A 22,921-nucleotide genomic window follows, 5' to 3' on the forward strand; every position below is an offset into this window, starting at 1 on the left:
CACAAGAAGGCTCCATGTTAGGAACATACGATTTTGAAAAATTTCTAATTTCTCTTATAGATTACTGTTTCAGTTCCAAATYTGGGGAAAGAAAATCCTTCAGCTTCACAGAGATAGCTAGCGTAGCCTTTTAATYCTTTTTACAGATATAAAAAAAAGAACTTTAATTGCATTAAAGGAGAAGAAATATGCAATTGGCTGGCACTTCACATTATTTCACAGTGACAGTCCACTCAAAGGATTTTTAGACAGGTAGCAACATCAGTATTATTCACACATACATACAAAATGTCTGGTTTCTTTTAAGTACTGCTACATATAAATCTATCTGGAGACTGACAATGCCAAATCTTCAAGGATTTGGTTTTGTTGTACTGCATTCTTTTTTTAACAAAGAAAAGGTAATTCATTGCAGTAAAATGAAAGAATCATTTATTACACTGTATTATCTGTTACATGTAAAGATGTCCAGCTTTCAAGTATTTACAGTTCTGCCACTGTATAATTCATCTCAGACCCACAAAGCAAGTTTGTGAAAGACAGATACCTCAGATATAAATATCAAGTCTGCTACATTATACATCCATACATTAACTCAAGATTTAGTGTGGTATCAGATCAAATCAGAAATGAGCTTTCAGAGAAAGCCATACTACATGAAATACAGATTTAATCGTTATTTTTCGTCTTCAGTAACTCAGTATCTCATCCATCTGGCATTTGCATCCAAACCATATTAGAGTTACACATCCAGTGTGCAAACTGTTGGGTTTATGGAAAACATTTTATAGTTATGCACTGAAATTCTCAAATGCTTATTATTTAAAGGATTTGACTGTTTTTCTTTGCTGACTGCTTGCACCTTTTGTGGAGTATACTCTGAAGCTTAAACAAGGCTTTGTTGGCTTTTCTTCACCCAAAATTTACAAAGAGTAAAGTTTGCTGGCAAATAGAATATGAATTCTGCACCTTGTTACATTTTTGCAAGCACCGTTGAACACCTATTGAATTTAGGTACCCAAAGAAATACAGCATTTGTTCCTGCCTTGAAGGGTTGAAGTGTAACATGACAAGCTCTGCATAAAGAGCCTGGCAGGAATGATAAAACAAAGCATATGCATGCTTTTAGATAATATTTGCAAATTTTAAAACAGTCTGAAAGTAAATAAAGTACGTAGAAACAACCTTCATCATCCTCCATCAAAAACAACTCATTCTACATGGGTAGCAGAATTGGTTGGAAAGATTTGCAGGAGCTGCTGGTCCTAAGGTGTGTTTGAAAGCCTATTACAGTCAGGGGATCTTTCACTTTCCTCATTAGAAACCAATAACTTGCCATTTTGGCAGAAGAGCATAATGCTAATTAAGCAAAATTCAATATGAATTTACATGTCACATAAACCTTACCTTGGAAACAAAATTATTTATTCTAGATTTGTCTTTAACCTGCTTCTGACCTATACAGTTTCTTCATGAAGATTTTTCTCTTTCTCAGTGTGAGGAGAGGCTGCTTCCTGAGGTCCAGTGCTTTGAGTCTGGCTAAAAGAATCACAAGAGCCTCTATCCCAAAGCACGTGCCACAGGGCCAGCAAGGGGCTACTGCCCCCTTGCTTTCTCCTTCTGCAAGCTTGATGAGAATTTACGATACCAGCACCTACTGGTGGAAATAACTGAATGACTTCTAATCACTTTAAGAAAGAATATTTGTATTTCATTCATTCACTTTAACTGAAAGAAAAATTTGCAAAAAGCTTACAAAAAGGTTGTATTGCAGAAGTTCCACACTTTTTCCTCTAAGAAAGTAGCTTGCACCACAACTGATACATGCATGCATGTTCTGACTAATGCCATCTTTCTAGAAGAAAAGTTTTCTAAAACAGATGCATTGAGAAAGCAAGGGGAAAGGGGAAGGGATGAAAAACTGCAAATGGCTGTTAGGACCTTAGAAAATTCAGTGGTGGAAAATAGTTGGCAGCAAGTGTTGCTGTTAGCAGAGGGGACAGTCTGTCCCAGTGGCACACAGCGATGGAGGTTGCATGCGTGAATTTTGCAGACACTGGCACCCTTCCTACCCTAGCAACGTGCGATACGGAGATACAACAGGGAGACTAAAGGTTTGTGTTGCAAACCTTTTCCATGCATCAGTATTTTAATTTTCCATGTTACTTACAGGTGGACATTTACAGCAGGACCAGTGGGGCTGCAGCTCCTCCCTGGCATTGACCACTGTGGCATATGCTCCTGTGGCASCACCAAGGCCACAGCTGCACAATCTTCCCTGTTTAAACATGGGGTACAGCCATCCTCAACTAGCAAAGCATTTTAGAACACTTTGCCAGACAAACCTGAATGMCATATTCAGAGAGGAATAACTCTCTGAATATGAACTCTCTGAAGTCAAGGTCAAGCTTCGTGGGAGAAATTGTGGCTGGATATGTGAAAAGAAAAACCGTTGCAAAATTAATATGTCTCATCTTCCCTTTTCAAAGTCGAAGCAGATGGTGACCTGATTAGTTGTTAGTCTCAGCAGGCTACTGATCTCTCTATGCCTTCAGCTGCTATTGTCAGCATCTTATTATTTTACACAGTCTCCAGGCTTTTAGCTGACTGCCCCTTTTTTTCTGTTAGGACATTATTTAAAAATTAGCAAGTGTATTTAATACAAAAAAAGCAACTTTTGCACTTAAGTTGAAATCAAACTCCCTGATTTTAAGTGAAAATTAAAGCGTTCTGAGCTTTTCTAGAATAAATGCCAGGATAGAGTTATGTAAATGTATGTATGTAGGTTTACATATATGTGTGTGTGTGTATATGTATACAGCTATATATGTGTACACATACATGTGTAATGTATGTGTAATCATACATGTGTATGTATGATTTCTATTCTTTATTTTAATTGTTTAGGGTAYGAGAACATCTGATATGCTGTGATATGGGATACAGCAGACCTAGAACAAGACTAACAAATAGAAGCAAATTTGAATCCAACTTCCAAGGCTATTATTTTAGAACTATGTTTAATTTTCTGTGACAACAAATACTGTTAATGCAATAGAGGARTAATATTGCTAGAAATGGTGTATAATGGTACAGACTTTAGAAAACTGAACATCATTTTTTTCCCAGAGGCTGAAGAGATGTTGCACAACAGAAGAGCCAGGATGATGGATTGATGCCCTGCCTTGCTCTGAGTTCTGGGAATCCCGGTCCTGGAGCAAACAGCTTCCACAGCACTTTATTTCATAGCCTTGACAGTCTGAAATCAAAGTTTTCTATTACTGCTCTCCTCTGGGGCTGTAGAAGGCGAGAGGATGGTCTACATACAGTGGGATGGTGCCGGTGTTTCACCTATGGTCAGTAGTATGGTCAGTTTCACTTGATGGTCAGTAGTCAGTTTTTATCTGAACCTTATTTTACTGCACTGCTCTGATAGGGCCTATGAAGGATGCTTTCTCTGTTGACCACATTTGGTTTGTTGTTCCAAAGAACAGAAAAAGCTACACATAGCATAAGCCCATCCTATAGCTGGACTTCTTCATGTGGTACAGCTGTCAACAGCATGGATGTAGTGTTTTCCAAAATGGTTATATTCCTGGAAATATGGCCTTCATAACTCTTGGAGCTGAGGGTTCCTTTTTCCCTTGAATATTGTCTGGAGGCAATAGACTGATTAAAGTCTTAACAGCTGAACTGTGCTCCTCACAACCCTATGGAAGTCTAGAAACTGATGTTTATTAAAATCTTATTCAAAACCTCAGTATTCCTGATTATTATCAATCTCAGACCTCTAAAAAGGTCAGTTTCCTCTGTGTCCAGCTTCCAAGAATTTCCAAGCTTTTTTTTGTTGYTGTTGTTTCTATTTTTAATTCAGCCAGAGATTTTATCCTGATAATTTTTTGCATCAACTGTGTGCACAGATTCTCTGTGGTAAGAAATTCCATTCTACAGGCTCCACTCTTTCTGCCCTTAATCACCAGGAGAGGGAGAGGCCAGCTAATTTCCATAACATAATTTATAACATATCTCTAGGTTAACAGTACGGCTAGTACTAGCAAGTTCTGTTGTTTAAATCTAGTTCAGTCAGATTGTTGTGTGAGAATTAACTACATATAATAATACAAACCACATTTTGAAATGAAGAGATACACATTTGAAATTTTGTATGTAATTTGTGTGAGATGTTTGGCCTTAATGGTTAGCAAGTAGAACTAAAATATTTATTTTTTTTAATTCAAAATACATCATTTTTCTTTGATTTAATTAGTGATATAAAACTGATGCTTTAAAAGTAATTGGCAACTAATAGTTGGTGGGAAAAAACATCCTTCTGRTGACAAACTGTGGTCAGAACAGGTATTTACTATAACATTTTTCTATGGTAGAAGAAGGAAGTCACACTAAGGAAATAACTATAATATAGTAATTCCTAATACTATGCCAAACAGCACAGTAAAAGTAAATTCAGATTAAATGGGGGGAAAAACGTAGAATCCAGACCTGCAAAATCTTTACTTACTATGGCAGTTCTGTTGGCCTCAGAGTGATTATTCCCAGAAACAGGCAATGTCTTTGCATCAGATTCAGCAAGCTAATCCTATTGCATTTCCTATTTACAGCCTTCTGTGAAGGACAGGGAAGAGATTAACATAAGAGCATATGTTAATGAGCATATCTTTTCTTCAAATAGTTTCATAGAGAAATTTGTTAGGAAGAAGCATGGCATTTAATTTTTCCACAAATTCAGACATGCATTTCAGTGTGATTTATATTTTTTTCCAGATCAGGAAGTTAGATAGCTTAACACCAAGAAAGTGCTTTTGTAAATTCCTTGTGATGGTCCTTCAGTTGTCAGTCTTTTTGTTGGAAGTTTCTTGTAACTTTCCGTGCAGCTTTGCTATCTCCAGGAAAAAGGCTACAAATACTTTGGTTCCTTCAATGTAGTTGTATCTGTGAAGAAGGGAAGAAAGAGAAAGAAGTACTATCAGACTGTTTCTGCTGTTCAAATTAATGGCCTGGTCCTATAAAGTTTTCAGCATCTTCAAAGGAATTTGCAAGACTGGTCACCCAAAGAACCTGCAAATATCCTCAGAATTATAAAAATCACTGATTTATCAGTGACAACTGTGTAAGGTGAAATCACTGTTAGCTCCTTCATTCTATCTTGTAAAATGACTTATTCTAGTATAAGAGAGAGGTAAAAGAGGGAAACAACCTCTGTAAGGATTAAAAAAAGAATTGTTGTTTTCTCGCTTCCTGTTCTTGCCTGCTGTGATAGCAAATTTTTTTCTCAAGTCATGAGCACAAGTGACAGTAAAAATAAATGGTCATACAGGTGACTTCATTTGCCTCTCTCATCTGAATGATACAAATTTGGCTTGGTTTCATTCATTTACATTGCGAGGAACAGTGGGGAGATACAGAGGAAGATCTTCCTGAGAAAAGGATTCACTGTAATTCTGGATTGCCTGCAATTGGCTTTCCTCTGGGGGATGCTCTGAGAAAGCTTTTCCTAGATTTGTGTCGCCTAATTACTGCTGTCTGTAACTGTAAGGGTTGAGGCTATACTGGAATGGGGTGGTGACTGGCAGGAGGAAATCAGTAGGATTCTCCTGTTCCTCGTAGTAGCATGGAGCTCGGCATGACTTGGCTGAAAAGCTGAGTAAATACTCAGGCAACACGCTGAATAGCCTCTTACCATGGCTCCCAAAAGAATAACCAAGAGTGACGAGTCTAAGCTGATTTTGGTATAATTACACTAGTTTTGGTTCCTGTAATATAAATACATCTTTAGCTCTGTTTGGCCCATAAGTGAAAAACATCAAAATCCTTACTTAATTACTAATCTGAGCATATTTGGCTGGAATACTTCAAAGTGGATGCTACGAGGGAAAAGTGCCCATCTACATACATCATCATCTTTGAAATCAGAGGCAAATTTAAAAATGAAAATTGCCAGCATGATGGTTTTAAAGATTAAGCAGTCAATTCATGAGAAGTTATGTAGCAGTATTTGATAAATTCGTAATTTTGTTTTCTGCGTAGCACAGTAACAAGTTTGCTGGAGATGGTAGGTTGGGACAATCCACAAGAAAGCAAAGCTTCCCATCTGGCAATGCTTATGCATGGCCACCAGGGCACTTCAGTTCTCCCTCCTCCTCTTCTGGCACAAATGAACAAATAAAAGACACCTGCTTATTTTCTCGTTCTGGGAGTGCTCCCCATCATCAGCTGCTCCAATTGGAAGCATTATCACACTTTTCTGTGTTATAGTCTGAAACATTCTGGCAATAGGAATTGTGGAGCCATCCCGAATAAAATCTGGATCTTCTCTAAAAACTGAAATACATGGAAAGAATAGATCTTATTATATGAAATAAGGATGCTTTCTTCTACTAACAAATGCTTTCAAATATCTGCAACATTCTCAAACAAAGAATTTTTTAATGGAAAATTTTTTTGAGTATGTAGCCAACTGATTTCATGAATTCGCAACACACTACACACCTCTAGGTTTGTATCAGTACACAAAAAAAACAAGTGAGATCTTTTAGCTACTCCTCCTAAATACTCCCCAGTTCAGCAAAACACAAACATGTAGAGGCCTTACTGGCTGAGTTGTCTTACTGAAATCAGTAACAGATTCATAAGGGTAAACAACTATACTACTGAATCAGGAAATCTCCCTTGTTTTAAGGATGAGAATGATTCCTTTTCAAAGTTGCAGAGAAGATACTAAAAATGAAAAAAAAAAAGAAAAGAAAAGAAAGACCTGTTCTTGCTGCCCTTCTTGCTGCTGTGTATAGCCGATCGTTAATATCAGCAATCCAGGGCTTTGCACCCAGTGGCATAGACACTTTCAGTTTGTTTGGGCTGTTCCTCTTGGAAAATACATTCTCCAAGTACTCCACCACCTACAAGGAAAAAAATATACCTATCAGAAGTGTTTATCTTCTTTCAGCTCATAAACTTGCACCTGCATTTTCACATCTAGTCTCATAAGCTGCCAAATGTTCGAAATACTCATTTTACTGCTTTGGTTGTAAATGTTTGAGGTATTGAGAGGGACTTGGTTTACACCAAACAAGCCAAAGAAAAAATATGCCTCTTACCTGTTGTTTAACAACTGAAAGGTCCATGTGGGGGACTTGACGGATTGAAAATTTGCCTATGACTTTTGCTGGAATGACCGTTTTAATTCCTGGTTCATGAAAAGCTCCCTCAATCCCATGAATAGAGAGAGAAGGATAACGCCACAGGTGTAAAAGTATTTCTTCCTTCAAAAAAATAACATCCAAACAAAACACCAGAATCATTCACAATTTACATAATTAAAGAGAAGAAACAAGCTTTTTCCATACTAAAATTTGTACTTGGAGGCCTCTGTATTTTAAAGGTGTTTGATTTGTATTTTAAACTCTTGCTAACGTATTTTTATTTTAAAAATCACTACTTTTTAATCAACATTTGCTTACCTCTAGAAATATTTGTAGAATGGCTATTCATGGACATAGAAAAAGCAGGCCATTATTTAGAAACATCTTGGAAATGAAACTTTTTCAGGACAAATGTAAAATAGGCTAAAAAAGAGATTTTAAGTTGCATTTCTAAAAGACGTATTAGGGGTCTTTTCTTCTCCCTTGGGCTTCAGAACAACTTCTGATCTGACCACCTAATGATCTCAGAACTTCTGACCTACTTGCAGGAAAAATCTGTGAACAATTTAGCCAGATCCATTCAGAAGATACCGGGCAGATACTGGTAAGTTTCCCAAATGGAGAAGGGAAAAAATTCTTTTACTAATGAGTATTGTTCATCTAAATAATACAAGAGGTAAGATGATTATATTCAAGTTGATCTGTTTTTCTGGAAGAGATAAGGGGAAAAAATGAAAATGTTTATTCTAAAGAAGAAAAGAAAGGAAATACAATCATTTCTAGCAGCTCTTTATATACGAATTATGATTGCAAAGTAGAATTCCACAGTGATGCTTCTCTTTCTATACTGCAGTTTTATGAAAATAGAGCCTCAAGAGCACATAGAAGTTGGACTACTTCATCCCGGTATAGGCAMAGTATCAAAATTTTAGTATGGTTATGCTATGCTTGTATGTTCATGATTATTACAGTATAGCTTAGGCTAACTCAGAGCTTTTCCATGGGAATAATTGCACCCACCTTATATTATATAGGTATAATTATGTTAGTGATAAAATATGAATGAGAATTCCCTCTTGTCTGCAAGCTGCCACTGTTGTGCAGAGAGATCTTCCTATTGTACTTAGCGTGGGGGGGGGGTGTATGTGTGTGTGTTTTGTTCTTTTTTTAGTAATTTTTATGTAATTTATAAATGGTGGTAAACTTCTAGTTTTAGGAGCTTTTCAACATGCTCAGCAGGCATCAAAATCTGAATTAAGCAAATAAAAAGCCCAGAACACATCAACGTAAAGTTGCCTCCCACTTTTCCGATCTGAATAAAACTTTTTTTTTTACTCTCTGCTCTGTTTTGGGGAGTTTAATGCTTACTGCATTTACCTAGTTGGTTGCAGGGTGAGATTCTGCAGGACAAGAGAGGGGTAGCCAAACTTTGTTTTACATTACTCCTTTTCACTGAATATTCATTTTGGATCACTTTCCCCAGTAGTTTTCCTTTTCAGCAGGCTTATTTAATTTTATTGAAATTTTAATGCTCTGCTCTCCTTTATTTTATTTTCTGGAGTTTGCCATTGACTGACAATATCTTTCAGTTTGATTTTACCCATAAATACTATGAACGGGTCATTTACATTCTTTCTGCTGACCATTTATATAGATATTATTTTACCTTGGTGTCATAGAGGTATTTTTTCACTCCACTATTATTTTTATGTTCCTCTAGATCAAATTCAATTGATTCATACAATCGCCTCTCCTCCTCTGTCAGGACAGCAACACTATCATAGATTCCAGGGATCCGAATATGACCAGTGGGATCCACAAGGCTGTCTACAAAATAAGATAAAGATAACAGTAAAAGTAGGACCTACTCTAGTACTTATTTCTTTYAAACGTCTTTTCCCTTCTACCTAAGTTAACCAAATGATTCCCTAACTGTCTGCAGCCATCAGGTTGTGGCATTTAACTTAGGGTATTTGGTAGTTTATTAAGAAAACTGTGGAGCTGCTTTTTGCAGTGTCTGCTTTCAAAGCACTGGCAGCTGACTTGAAAACATCATCTTACTACGATACAAATTAGCATTAAAAAATCAGGTTTCACTAACTGCGTACATATTCACTGGACCTCAAGTTGCCATTGATCATTAACCATTCTTGAATACCATCTGAGTATAAATGAGTATATGAATGAAAACAGTTTGAGAGGCCAGGAGCACTTCTGAGGTCCTGGCCTTTCTGGGAACATCTCCTTCCCCAGCGACTGTCCCCATAGCCGTGCTGGCGCTTGGGAACTTGGGAATCTCACTTAGGCTAGACTTGCCTTACGCAGGTCACCTGAGCATGGCCCAGCCCTTCGTGAGACGGGTTGCTCCCCGTTACCCCTGGGGAGCCGTGGTGCTCATCATTACCCAGCAGAGCGATCAGGTCCGTCATTGGCTCGTGAATGATGCCTCCAAAAGTCCCAGAGTGAAGGTCCTTGTCACCACTTTCAACCTATATTGAAATTCCTCAGTTACATACCAATATTCCCTATCTTACTGCTCTGCAAGAACTTGTTTTTCAGTGCGGCAGGTACTTTCAGCTTTTCAAACAAGGCCACAAATAAATGCAAAAGTACTATGTGTTTCTATTTATAAAATGGACAACATAATTTTAGGAATGATCTTCTTCTGGTAAACAGAAGATATGTCTTTGTTATAAGCCACTAAACAGAAATTCAGTGTCTATGTTACTTACAGGCATTTGAAATCAAGTGTCTCTCTCCATTCCCTCTTTTGCTTCAGTAAGATTAAACACACCACAAGTGAAACGCTTGCATATTACTGCTTCTAACATTATGGAATAAATCCTTCAAGTTCTTTATCCTTCTTATTTAAGGCAGTATCTTCATAACAAAGGCAAGACAATCTTATTTGTTTAGCAATAAGTAATATATGTCCAACCTAAATTCCAAATTGCAACAAATAAGAATTTAGGGGTCTCTTGAATCATAGAGCTTTAAAATATAGAAAGGCATTTTGTTTATTTAATGGTTTCTCTTTCCAGGCACATTTTCATACTAAGGTTTATCATAAACTGTTTTCCTTCAACAAATTTGTTTATTCTTCTCCAAAGCTCATTACAATCAACTGTCTGGTAGCAGGCAGAGATCATTTTTGATGTTTTAATAGCATAATTTTTCTTAACCGAGACTTAGAGGAATTGAATCAAGGCTGATGAAGTTCTTTCAGTTAAAAACAAGTTTTATTCTTTTTTAGACATAAAGTTAATGTAGGGTTTTCTCTAGTTGTCTGGTTTTTTAATCTTGCTCTCTGAATTCCTTTTATATTTGCACAGGGACTTTCCAGCTGAGGAACTTCTGCTCTTTATTTCGCAATGGCTCGTGTTGGCTGCTAAATACACTACAGTGGTTACAAAAAATGTGTGTTTTTTAAACACAGGGATCCAACTAAACAGAGTCCCCTTATGCAGGTACTATGCACTAAGCCATATCTGCTCCAAAGGGGCAGAGTAATCAAGGAAATAGGTTTGGAGAGAGTGAGTGTGCATGCGCACACGAGTGTGTGTATGTATAGGAAGACCATTGCAAGAGAACAGAGTTGACGTGAGGAGGAGGCAATAAGACCAGAGTGGAATAGTGGCAGGAGAGAAATGGGATAGGAAAGAGATCAGGGACCAAGAGCGTAAGCATAGAAGAGAAGGTAATGAAAGTGAAGAAAAGTAAAATTGAAATGAGACGAGAAACCTGCACAACCAGGAAAGAGCGTGTAAGACAGGCCTACATTTCTAAATGGTTAGCTTGCTCTCAGCCTTTCTCTACATATGGACACAGATGTGAYTACAGGTACCTCATCACTCTGCACTCAGGGCCCAGTTCAAACCAACTCATGTTCTTTACCTCCACAAAGAAACAGGCGTTTCCCCGCGTCCCATACGTAAGGGCAGGCTTCCTGTTGCTGAGCCAAAGGTTGTCCGAAATCACAATATAATCAACATCAGCAAAAAAGCACTGCTTTTCTTCTTCAAGCAGCTTTTCTAGCCCCAAAGACCCTGCTTCTTCCATACCTTCAATAACAAACTTGAAGTTTACTGGCATAGCCTAAATGAATATTAATAAAGTCTGGGTAAGGAATAAGCATTTTGAAAAAATATTCATTTAAAATGCAATAGCAGACTGACTTGCAGTATGTCTTATGTCCGGAAAAGAAGGAGATAAGATAAATAGCTTTTCCAAAAGAAAAGGCATTAACAGATGCACACAAATAGTACCTCAGCAAAACTTATTTTTCCTTATGGTTTTCTCTCCCTTTTATTTTTGAAGGAGAATCAGAACTGAACATCTTTTTTCTCCTACTTCAGATTTACAGAAAACCTGCTGGACTGTYTCACTAAATAGGATTTCTCTCAGTATTGTTAAATATTTTACTCACTTTGGAAAGTCTAACTGTGTAATACCAACTTCCTTTTCTCAGAAAATTTCCAGACTTTCACATTTCTACCAGTAGTATCACATGGGAACCACTGGCAAAGSTCCATTGCTGCTATTTCCCCAACATGTTATCTAAAGCCAGGCTTAGTCAGATCATGGCAAAAATGCTTCTGGTGATTATATTATAATTGTCCTGTTAGCACTCAAGAATCTGTATGCCTGCTAGTTCATAAGGATGCATTTTCAATGAAAATTAAAAGAACCTTTATTAGGGAACAGCGAGAATTAGAAATGCTGACATGTCCCATAGGAGAAATAAATTTGAGCTCAATTCCCATTCCAATCTATTTTCTCATTATAGCTTTTAAGATGTTTTCTGTTTGATTCAGTTCTCAGATTAAAATGAGGAATAAATGTCTAGAATTGGAGGAACTTATGTTATGGACAAGTTCACCAATAGTTCATCAAATGACCATAAAAAAATTCAAAACAAACTGTTCATGAATATTGTCTGATGGCCTGTGTTGTTTTCTAGGGAAACACTTCTAAATGATAAAAGTTTTTTTTTTTTTTTTTTTTTAACAAAAAAAAAACTTGCTTGTTAAAATGCCAGAATAACTATTACTGGTTTGATAAACTGGAAAGACACAGAAAGACAGCTATGACCATATCCATTTACAATAGCTGATAAGCAGGCAAGTAACTACATATGCTTGTTTGCAAGTTCATTACTAGCACTTAAGAATGCTGAGATCAAATCAGTATTAGTGATGCAAGAAAACTGTCAGTTCTCTAGAAGGCTATGAAAGGGCTTTAAAACCCAGCCTTAAAGCACAGTCCATGCCATAATGTCATACAGARGCACAAAACTATTTTTCAAGAATCCAAAAAAGCATAGTGTGCAAATTYGCCTTAAGGAAAGTAGCTAAGTTACATGCACGGAATATATGCTGGTTTAGCCTTGCAGTGGGGATAAAACTACCCCAGCATCACTAAACACGCAAACTGACTTAAAGGTAACCATTGTAGCAGTTCAGGCAATGGCTCGATTCTTAGAGACATGCCAATCTCAAAGGGAATGTACCTGTGCTTGGTTAATGCATCCATGCCAAGTATTTTCTCTGATAAATCTAATACATTGTTGAAAGAACATTCCATTAGGTATGAGCATTTTTAGATACATATTCTCTTTATGCATATACACAAATTGAAGGTAACTTGTAGGTAGCTAAGACCAGAGATCAGCAGAATGTAATAGCAGAGATGAGTCTTTGTGACCAATCCCTGGTTTATGCTCTATGATTTTAAAAGTTCTCAAGAGAGTAGTGTCTCAATGTATGTATTATATATTGAATGAYAGCAATACCATATTTACATTGCCTATAGCCTATTCAAAATATCAATGCTCAGTACAGACTGTTCCTGGAGTGGGACCAGCGTCCTGGATGTAGCATTAGAAATAAGCTAATATTTCAAAATGCACATAATCTGTTGGGACAGAGACATATTATCTAACTCATAATTCCTCCAGAGAGATACAATAATAATAAAAATACTTCTCTTCAATACCTACTAATTTCAAGGCTCTGAATGTTTCCACTGCATTCATCCAAGCTAAGACAGGTCCTTTGTTATCTGTTGCTCCACGTCCATAGAGATTTCCTTAAAAAGAAAAAAGACAGATTTTAAGCCATCTTTGAAACTTCTCTTGCCCTTTCAACACAATCAGAAATTCCTATTGCCACAGAAGTCATAGTGAAGTATCAATAGAACAAGGATTTCACTGACTTGTTTTAAATAAGGTGACAGGGGTTTCCTAGTGGCCTAGTACATTCTTTCTTTACACATGTGGTATTGAGGTTTCTACTACCTGCCAATTTGAGTTTCATTTTTGTGCTTCGAAGCTGCTGGTTCACACCAGACATGCTTGGCATGTCTGACATGTCTTGACCCAATATGCAGTTTCTGCATATATCAGCCAATCCACGTAACAAGCAGCAAAAACTCAGATAAATATCACTATAGAAATATATAGCTCCAAGTCTAGATACTTACATTTATTTTACTGTTTAACTGTACAACTATATACAGGGACAGATCTTGGTACACTGATATGTATCTGTAGAAGTCCCTGCTGGAGGCAGTGGAGTTACCGCAATATGTTTGCTTGGAAACAGTCCCCACAAATGGAAAGGGGTGAGTCAATCGCTATAGCACAGAATTGGGAATCAGGATTTCTGAGTTCTTGGCCTTACTCATCTACTGACCTCCATCCACCATTTTTCTGCCTTCAGTGCTTTCTGTGCCAAGCTGATTGCAGTGGAGGGATTATTATATTAAGAGATGCTTCAGATTGTTCCCCTGTGAATGCTCCTAATCTGCAGTGAGAAGGGTGAAGGGACTACAGGATTATGTAGCAAGAACAAAATGTGGGAGGGAGGCCATGGTCAATTCAACAATCCAACAAGAATTTTAGAGCAGAAATGCATTCTCTATTTAACAGTCTACAAAGTAACATTAACCTCATGTGGCTCTTCCTCATCAGGTACTAAGCAATCACTCCAGGTTTCACTAGTCACAGCACTGTCATTAACACCCAAGTCCACAGGGGTCCCAGAGACTTCCATGAGAGAAGTCATCATGCTTCCGTTATATATATCGGAAACCTCTTCCTACTACAAATCTCAGTGATGCACTCAAATAATGATATTAAAAACATGATGAGGTACACACCATTGATTTCAGTCAATGTGTAAGGGTCAGTTTTCCAGCCATCATCTTTTTTGGCAGGCTGCACATCCACATGACCATAGAAACATACTGTGGCGTTTTGTGGATCCTTGCCCAGTTCTGCAAGAATGACAGGAGGCAGTGGGAGGGTCTGGCCATCAGGCAACTATAGAAAAGGTATTTTTAAAAAAGCAACAGAGCRAAAACAAAGCTTTGTAAAAACTTTCAAGTGTTAGAAAAGAACTGAAATTTTCAGTAGTGAAAATACTTTTGCATTCTCAATTGACTCTGATTTAATCAGATCATTGAATTTGACTTTGACTCCAACTCTAAACTAGATAGAGAAATTAAATCCTCTCCCTGCTCAGTCAGCTTCTACATGGACTTTACGGAGCTCTTCTAAAGTGTTACTTTCACAAATGCACTCTTCACTGAGCTTTTACTTCCCTCATGAAGGAATCCTGATGGTAGAGAAGACAAAGCTGTGTGCTTTACRCACAGTGACAAAAGTATATGCCATGACATGGTAATAGCCAAGGCAGCACAGAAACTAACTGGTGGGTTGGTTTTGCAACAGACAGATTCCAGGAGGCCTGTAAAAACCTCGAATAAAGAAACAAAACAAAGTTTGTTGGCAGAAGGTAGCAGCAGCTATTTCATACTGTTTTGAAAGTGGGTTAAGACTTTGAACTAATCCTGTAATGTACAACCATGTGGAACACATCTCAGCATTGACCAAGAGAAGCTGGATGTCTCACAAAAGTGAGAAACAAGAATCAGAAGAATGTGTWCTACATTGTATTTGCCAATAACTTTAATATGTTGCAATATTAGAGCATAGCAGCTTCTTGCTCAGGAAAACCCAAAGAAATACAAAAGGAAAACCCATACTGTGAAACAATATTTCTTTCTTAGGCAAGGAAACGCATTTCTGGGCTCTGCTCCAACAACAGGTAATCTATTCCCTGTTGTTATTAACATAGACTGTTGCTACATATTTTGGCAATCAWAGCTGTATACCAAGTAGATGCTAATGTTTCAATTTTAAATGTATTTATGACAACTAATGAATTAAATAACCATAAAAAGTATTGCTGTGCTGCAATATCCTTGTGCTAAGTCTATCACTGACCTTTCCAGAAGCTTCAGAGGAAGGAAATGAGAACCAGAGTATTAATGAACTTTTTAATTCTTGTTAGCATAGAAACCTAAGAGCACAGGACAGGAAAGAAAGTCCCAACTATAATAAGATGGGTAAACTAGAAACAAAGATTCTTCAGAGATTAATTCTTGCCTGTTGTTTTCCAAGAATCATCAAAAAAAGGGGGGGGGCTTGGAGTGTTGGGCAGAAGCTTCCAAATATCTAGCCCTTTTTGTTTAGCAACATTTTCCTTGTAAAAGCCACCCCCCTCATATGGAGACTTTGGTGAAGAAACTGTGTGTTAACTACCATGCTTCATTATTTAGAGGAGCATAAAAATTAATCCTAGTAAAAATTTAAGTCTTTATGCTTTTGGATACTGCTTTCCTCCAGTTAAAAGTGTTGAACAGTCCCCGGTGTGCTGATAACATCCACTTGCATTTGTATTTTCTGTATAGTCTCATAAGCCTGTTTGTATATAGTCTGAGGAGGGACTGAATTCGGCGGGTATTATCTGACTATAGGACTATTGACAAATTGATATCCAGGTACCAAAAATATCAGTAAGTCATAGCATATATATACGTATGTATAGCCCTGAATGCAATAGGTATAACATGAGACTATAAAATACAATATTTAAAATACAAGAATGACAGAGGCACCTGATGCGATCCCAGGTTTACTGAATTAACAGTGGCTCCCAACGCTCTAAGTCTGTCGGCTGCTAATGCCATCATTCGTATTACTTCTTCCCTGAGATCTGGTTGAACAGAATCACTTTCTACAGCCACCCATTCCTCAAGGTTCTGCACAGGAAGACAAGAGATATAGTTAAATAAATCAGTGAGTCTAAAACCCAGGAATCTGTGTTGTTTTGCCTTTGAACACAAGAAGTATCACATTCGTAGGATGTTTTCATTTCCAGCCTGTCACAGCAATGATGTGGACTCTGTACTTTTACCTTTCTAGTAAAGCATCAGCAGGACCCTGGATCACCTTAATTCCATCTGAAATGTCTGCTCCAGATTTGGCCCAAGACAAAGCCATCAGCTTCTGACTCTTTCATCTGTCCCCTGCAGAGCTTCCTCAGAAAAACCTTTCCAGAACCACAGCAGGAGCTGCAGTTCTTGCTACTTTCCTTGCTTATGACATGGTGCATGTCAGAGCACCTCAATTCTTGGGAGAGAAAGCTATTGACACTGTCACCAGCAGAGTGACAGCTGGGGGTTAAAACTCCCAACCGGGGTTAACTGGGGTTGACTGGAGTTAAAACCCAGCCTCCAATGAGCTATACTGGATCACAAYCAATAGTTTGCATTGCAGCAATGGCCTTATGCCTGAATTATCTAGGCAGTCCTCATAAGAACTCAGACATGCTCATAACTTTAAAGCAAACACAGTATTTACTGGACTAATTATGCCCATTTCTTGTTTCTGCCTTTTCCCAGGGAAATGACAAAAATAGCACAGAATTTGGCAAGACTCCTCTTCTCCTAATGAACAAACCTACACAAAAACCAGTTCTGCTGTAAAGCAAGTGAGAGGACATCCTACCTGATCTGCTTCTCCCATCCAGGTAAGTTTCTGGCTCAGCAAAGCCTCTATCTAAGCATACCCAGAGGATGCTTACAGCTCCCCTATTCTGCAGAGGTCTGTGCAAAGCCCTCTTCTACTCGGAGGGTCSCCGGCACTGACTGTCCTCTTGCAGCCTTGTTTGGCAGCATGAGTGCAGCACTGCTAGTGCTGTGGATGCTTGGCCTGGAGCCCTGCTCCTTACCTTAATGGCAAAAACTGATCTGGCAGGTCATAGGCCTCTCTAACATCAGTTCTGTGCTCTAATCATTCCACTGCAATGTAGTTCCTACCTCAACAAAGACATTCTGATGCAGGTCAATGTACTGGAAGATCTCAGTCTCCAATGCTGAAGATGAGGAGGACATCCCTGCCTTAAAGAGTAGCACAAGGACAATATCTGAAAGATAAAATCCAGCATGTTAAAGACATCCTGCAATATGCACTTTCTTCAGCGCTAGAAGCCATAGATAGCTAAGAAGCAAAAGCCTATGAAGCCTCATTTAAGTCCTTCAAGATAGAAGAAAGTATATCTGAGATATTTTGTCACGTACAGCCTGCAACAGATTTATAGTCGAGTTTCCAGAAGAAAAAATTGGAAAAAAAAAACAAAACACAACAAAGAGTAAACAGCTTTACATTTTCTGTTTCATAAGTAAATTAAGGAATGCATTTTCTAAAGAAACATCATTGCCTCACAGTTTTCAATGCATAAACTTCCAATCATAGATTCTATCAAATTCTCTGCACTGAAGAAGACTGGACAATGAATATTTTTAGCAGCTAAATATGAACAGCGGCAAAACCAAAACATTTGATAAGTGAAGAATTCATTTGGTACTTACAAACCTCTTAAGGGATCTTATTTTTGACTAGATGAATGGAGGTCTAAAACCATAACATTTCAAAAAGTGTTTTGCTTCCTTTACACAGCTTTCTTCTCCTGTCTTCTTGAGGTTGCTGCCATAGTTTCTTGAATCAGTGTTAGCTGAGTAATACTTAAGAGGGTGGGACTAAACTGAGAATAGCTGCTGCATTGGACAGCGTGATGGGATGAGTTCCAAGGTTAAAAATCAACAGGGATTCAAAAAATATTCTATACTCGTGATACAAAACATGCAGCCGCATGTCCATTCGTAACACCTTAACTTTGATGTATTGCTAAGATTTTAGCCTGTAGTTATAATAAATTTCAATTCCATTTGCTTGTCAGAGAAGAAAGATGGAAAATCCATATGTGATGAACAAGAGCAGGAAAGGGAAGAGTGGAAATAAGAATGATGGTTATTCCACCCATGGAGTAACCAATCAGACAAGGCACTCCAGCAATGAGAGGTGTGGTGTGGTCACAGCAACAGACACAGCTACTTTTATTGTGCCAGTGTTTAAAAACAGATAAAGAAAAAAAAGTAAGATTTTTGTTTCTTTTTTTTCCTAGGATAACTGTACCTTTTTAACCCAGTTGGAGTGTTCAGATGATTAATCTCCTAGACTTTAACTACTCCAAAGAGATTAGAAGCTTGATCTTTAAAATCGAACCAGAGCCAGTATGTTTCTCACTAAGACARTGCCAAGCCAAAGCTTCTCTGGTGGTTTCACTGTTGACATAAAAGCCTGCAGGACCTGTTTTTTAAACAGGAAACTTTCTCCCTTTGTCAAAATAGAATCTTCTGTAAAAATTACATATCTGTTCAGCCATAGAGACGAATGGGACAAAACAGCTTTGCAAATACTTCCTGAAACACCTGCCTATGTCATCTGTTTTAGCAATTTATTAAATAACAGATCTTAAAGTTAAAAGACTTAGTACGGTGATTCAGAACATTGCCCATCTGAGTTTGAGATTCTGGCAGGATCAAACGTGGTCCTTGCTTTCCAGCCTTTCTCTGTGAGCAAGGTCACACCCGCACTGCATCTGAGCATAGACCACACTGAAGTAAAGTTTTTTTTAAGAAGACCTGTGACACCAGCTGTAACATCCAGCAGTTCCTGTTGCCTGTTGACACTGGAAATGATCAAATGCCAGTTTTGCAGTAAAGTACTGTCATATTGCAAAGCACAGCTATGGAGGTGACTTGTTCATAGAGATGGGAAAAATCCAAATTTAGGGGGAATTTTAGCATGGAGAGATTAAATGTGGGAATATTTCTTAAATCCTAAAGATTTGCTAGGGGAAAAAAACTCAAGTGATGATCAAAGTTTCATTTTCTCATCAAATGGTTTTCTCCTTAAAGAAGTAAACTCTACCTCAAACAGGTGGAGCTTATCAACCATGCCCTTCAAATATTCCCTTCACCAGTCACGGTAGCAACAATTTGGCCTGAAACAAAAGGGAACTAYCACAGCAAGTTTTGAAACGAGCATGAGAAGAATCCAGAACATTTTGAGCAAGAAAAACCATCTTCTGGCGTTTAGCAACAAAGAGTTGGTGGAGGACAAGATTTTCAGTTTTAGTAGTGTAGGTCACATTCATCTTTGGATAGAGCCTCAGCAGGCATGGCTTAACAATGCAGGTTTTGAAATGAACATCCCATACCTAAAATCCTCACTTTGGCTATTTCTTTTAGCCTTGGACTGGGCAAACGGCTGCAGATGTTCGGCTTCTGTCTATCTTAGAGGCCACGTGTGCAGGAGCACCATCCCACACCCATTAGCAGGGCTGCCAGGGCTGCAAAGCAATTTTTACAAAGCAAAGAGCAGACAAGATCAGGAATCACAGCCCTGYATGGTGCTAACTGTGGTCCCTGATGAGATGTTTTAGTAATAAGAGGTGAGACGCCAGTGCTTGCAGAGGCCCAGGCAGATATAAGAGGTTGTTTGAGCCAAGATCAACCTTGCAGGTAGAGTCCCAGACACCCACATAGAGGGAGATAAGTTGCAGGTAAAAGCCAAGCACAGAGTCCATGTATGTTGTTTGCTTTTCCTTTTGTTACCCTTCACTTTTGGGGGTGCCAGACAACAGCTCTGTTTGCATGATGGCACTTTTAAACCAACTGTTGGTCCCATGTGAAAGAGGTTTACATTTGTGCTGGTTTTATTCCCTAGGAGCTCAGCCTGGTGGAGAGCAGCCGTTTCCCATACAGGACCCACCAGGGGCATCAGAGGTATCTGAAGGGATGGAGGGGTCTCAAAAGCAGCACAARGCACTGTTTATCTCTCCCAATAATAGGAATAGACATCATACACTGCAGTCATTCATCCCAAGGTGAGATAAACCCTAGTTTTACCATATGCATTGTTGACAGAGACTGAGAGATCACAGCACATGAAGTCTTTAAGCAGATATTTGTCTAGAGAGAATTTGGGGCTTTTACTTTCACTTATTATAAAACCTGCTATACTCCTCCACTTTATGTTTTTGCACTTATTCTCTCTACCTTACCATTTCCAAACCTTGATGTGGAAAATATTTGCAGAGATCCCCWTGTCCTCAGTTAACCTTACCAAATACAAACCAAGCATCTCTGGGTTTGGATACTTACAGAAAAAGCTTTTGGGTATGCTACCTTTCAACAAAGAAGCACAAATCAGAACATGACTGGCAAGATAATTGAGTTTGTACAATGAATAAGTATCAGTTTTTCATCATATATGATTTTTCCTCTCTGCTCATATGTTCTATTTTGCTGAATCACTCTAAAAGAATGAGTATAGTTGGCAGCTTAGGATGACTTGAAGAAAAGTAATGCTTTTAATACTGTAAGGACAGAATCACAGAAAGGCTTTCTTATACCTGGGGGCTACAGTGATGGTAGTCTTCCTCCTTTTACCTGCCTTACATGCAAAGGACCTGGAAAGATACAGACAAGAGATAAATGTCTGCAAGTCATGCTTTATTAGCTTTTAGCTGCTTAAAAAAGAGTAAAATGTTATAGAAGACACATTCAGACACACAAAAATTCCCTAGGAATAAATTAACTAATTCTGTAACAGTTTCCAAACAGATGCAGACTTCAATCAAACCTTGTATAGAGTCACAAAAATAAATGCTTTCATAACAAAAATAAACATGAACTGTGGCAAAGTTCAGAAAATGAACGCAAGGAGATACTTACTCAGTCCTCAAAAGTAGCAGAGCACACCAAATACTAATAATTCCCACAGGAAAGGAGATAGCCACTACATTGTGCTGTAYTCCAGGGAGGGAGGAAAGCAGCAGATGGATCTCTGTGATAATGCCCTGCTAATACACAGCCTGGGCTGCTAGAAAGMATTTGGATAGTAACTGGGAAAGCTTGCATTTAAAAGAACCAAAAAGTCAGTTTAATAAGAAGTAGAGAGATTTCAGGCAAGGCTAAAATTGTTCAGTGTTGCAGGACAGGGGGAAATATGAGTTTCAAAGGATGGTAAAGCCTGAGGAAAAAAAAATTCTTCAGTGTTCAATTTCAAGTACATTTGATTTGGTATAATTTTTAAAAAGCAGTTGATACCTTATGGAAAATTGTAATATGACTATTTTTATAAATAACACGACASGCAATTTCTCTTCCTTCGTTCCTTATGAAGGAGAACATTTTGTCTCACTTCCCTCCTATCTTGTCAAGTACCATTAAAAGAAAAGCTGGTGTTCTCCAGGGCTGAGTTTTGAGTTGCTTCTTCAACTACAATGAATGTTTGATATAATATCCACTAAACTTACAAACTTTGGGGAAGCAGCTCCTGAACATATGTGGCTGCCCCCTCCCCATTCGTGAAGCATATCTCAGGTGCTTTCCTCCATGCAATGCAGTATTCTAAGGAGCACTTGAAAGGAGGAGGGCAGAGCTTCAGCAGAAGTCATGTCTCTCTGGAGGCCCCACGATGCTCCTACACGAGAGAGCTACTGCCCCACACCGGGGTAAACTGAGCTTTGTAGTCCAGGAAAACGTTCCTGGCAAGCCCTTGAGAACAGAGAGCTTCTCCGAAGGATGAATGTCCCAATGGAGGGAGGGGGCAGGAATCTTGGCATTAGAAGAAAATATATGTGAGGGAGAGAAAGGGAATTTTGCTGGTATGTCTCCAGTCAATGTTTGTCTCTAATTTTGTCTAACATGTGGCCAACATAGGAAGAGAGATCTGGGATTACGATTCTTATTCTAGCAATCTAAAATGGATAATATGAAAGCAAATAAACTACCCTGAAAATAGAAAAWTATATAGAGAAAGAAAGAATATGAAGTGTATGTGTGTGTGCTGGTAAGGAATCCAATGAAAGTTCAGCATTTTGTAACCAACTCATAGAAAAATAAGGTCAGCAAGTTACAAGATTGCAAAATAATATAAAGAACACTTGACATGAAAAGAAAGAAAAATGCTTACGATGGTAGAAGCTCATTTATCAAACAGATTTCGGGCTGTCCTGAAAAGAACATTCCCTCTAAGGAATTACTGTCAAGGAAGATAACTGGGTTATTATTTAACTTAACAACACCATATTCACCGACAAGTGCCCTACCTTTGGTGGCAGCAGGCAATCCAGCCTCAGTCTCCTCTCCAGCCAAWTAGGTGAGACCCTAGAAGATGAATCATGACTTTTCACACGGCAGTTTCGCAAGCAAAGCCCYGACCAACACTGCAGTGCAACCCCGGCCACTGCAATGGCCAGGAGCCGTGGAGACACAGATACATGCACGGGGACTAGTGTCTGATCAAAAAACCTGACTATATGTGAAATGATTAAAGAAACAGCATCAAATGCAGTAAGCTGTACAACAGCAATGAAGGCGTTTGGTGGAAAGTGTRGGTAAAATACGGCATCTGTTGACAGATGTAATTTTGAGTGCTGTTTTTCTGCAGTAAGCTCTTGAAAGTGTTGCAATATGAGCTGCTCTATGGGCATTTCCAAGAAGGGGAGTGAATGGCCCTGCACTTCTTGCTCAAGCTGATCACTTAAATTAAAAAAAAAAAAAAAAAA

The 22,921-nt window shown here is 38.3% G+C and overlaps 1 protein-coding gene across 3 annotated transcripts in view; it reads right to left on the minus strand.

Annotated features, from left to right (window-relative positions):
- Positions 1-4,519: 4,519 nt before the first annotated feature.
- Positions 4,520-22,921, minus strand: part of CNDP1 (carnosine dipeptidase 1) — a 21,174-nt gene continuing 2,772 nt past the window's right edge. The window contains exons 2-14 of one of the 3 annotated variants that reach the window (XM_085323783.1): positions 22,463-22,520; positions 20,762-20,818; positions 17,322-17,428; positions 16,119-16,262; positions 14,316-14,478; positions 13,156-13,244; positions 11,052-11,252; positions 9,562-9,646; positions 8,824-8,984; positions 7,113-7,277; positions 6,773-6,914; positions 6,192-6,339; positions 4,520-4,950 (exon numbers count right to left, since the gene is read on the minus strand). In XM_085323783.1, coding sequence (XP_085179909.1) covers positions 4,845-4,950; positions 6,192-6,339; positions 6,773-6,914; positions 7,113-7,277; positions 8,824-8,984; positions 9,562-9,646; positions 11,052-11,252; positions 13,156-13,244; positions 14,316-14,478; positions 16,119-16,262; positions 17,322-17,396 — 1,479 coding nt within the window. In that variant the 5' untranslated portion in view covers positions 17,397-17,428; positions 20,762-20,818; positions 22,463-22,520 and the 3' untranslated portion in view covers positions 4,520-4,844. Of the gene's footprint in view, positions 4,951-6,191; positions 6,340-6,772; positions 6,915-7,112; positions 7,278-8,823; positions 8,985-9,561; positions 9,647-11,051; positions 11,253-13,155; positions 13,245-14,315; positions 14,479-16,118; positions 16,263-17,321; positions 17,429-17,877; positions 18,020-20,761; positions 20,819-22,462; positions 22,521-22,921 lie in introns of those variants that run through there. The other 2 variants (XM_085323784.1, XM_085323785.1) reach the window with 2 other exon arrangements.

Source organism: Rhea americana, unplaced genomic scaffold (assembly GCF_003343005.1).
Source record: "Rhea americana isolate MKP2758 unplaced genomic scaffold, rheAme1 scaffold_87, whole genome shotgun sequence".
Taxonomy (NCBI): Eukaryota; Metazoa; Chordata; class Aves; order Rheiformes; family Rheidae; genus Rhea; species Rhea americana.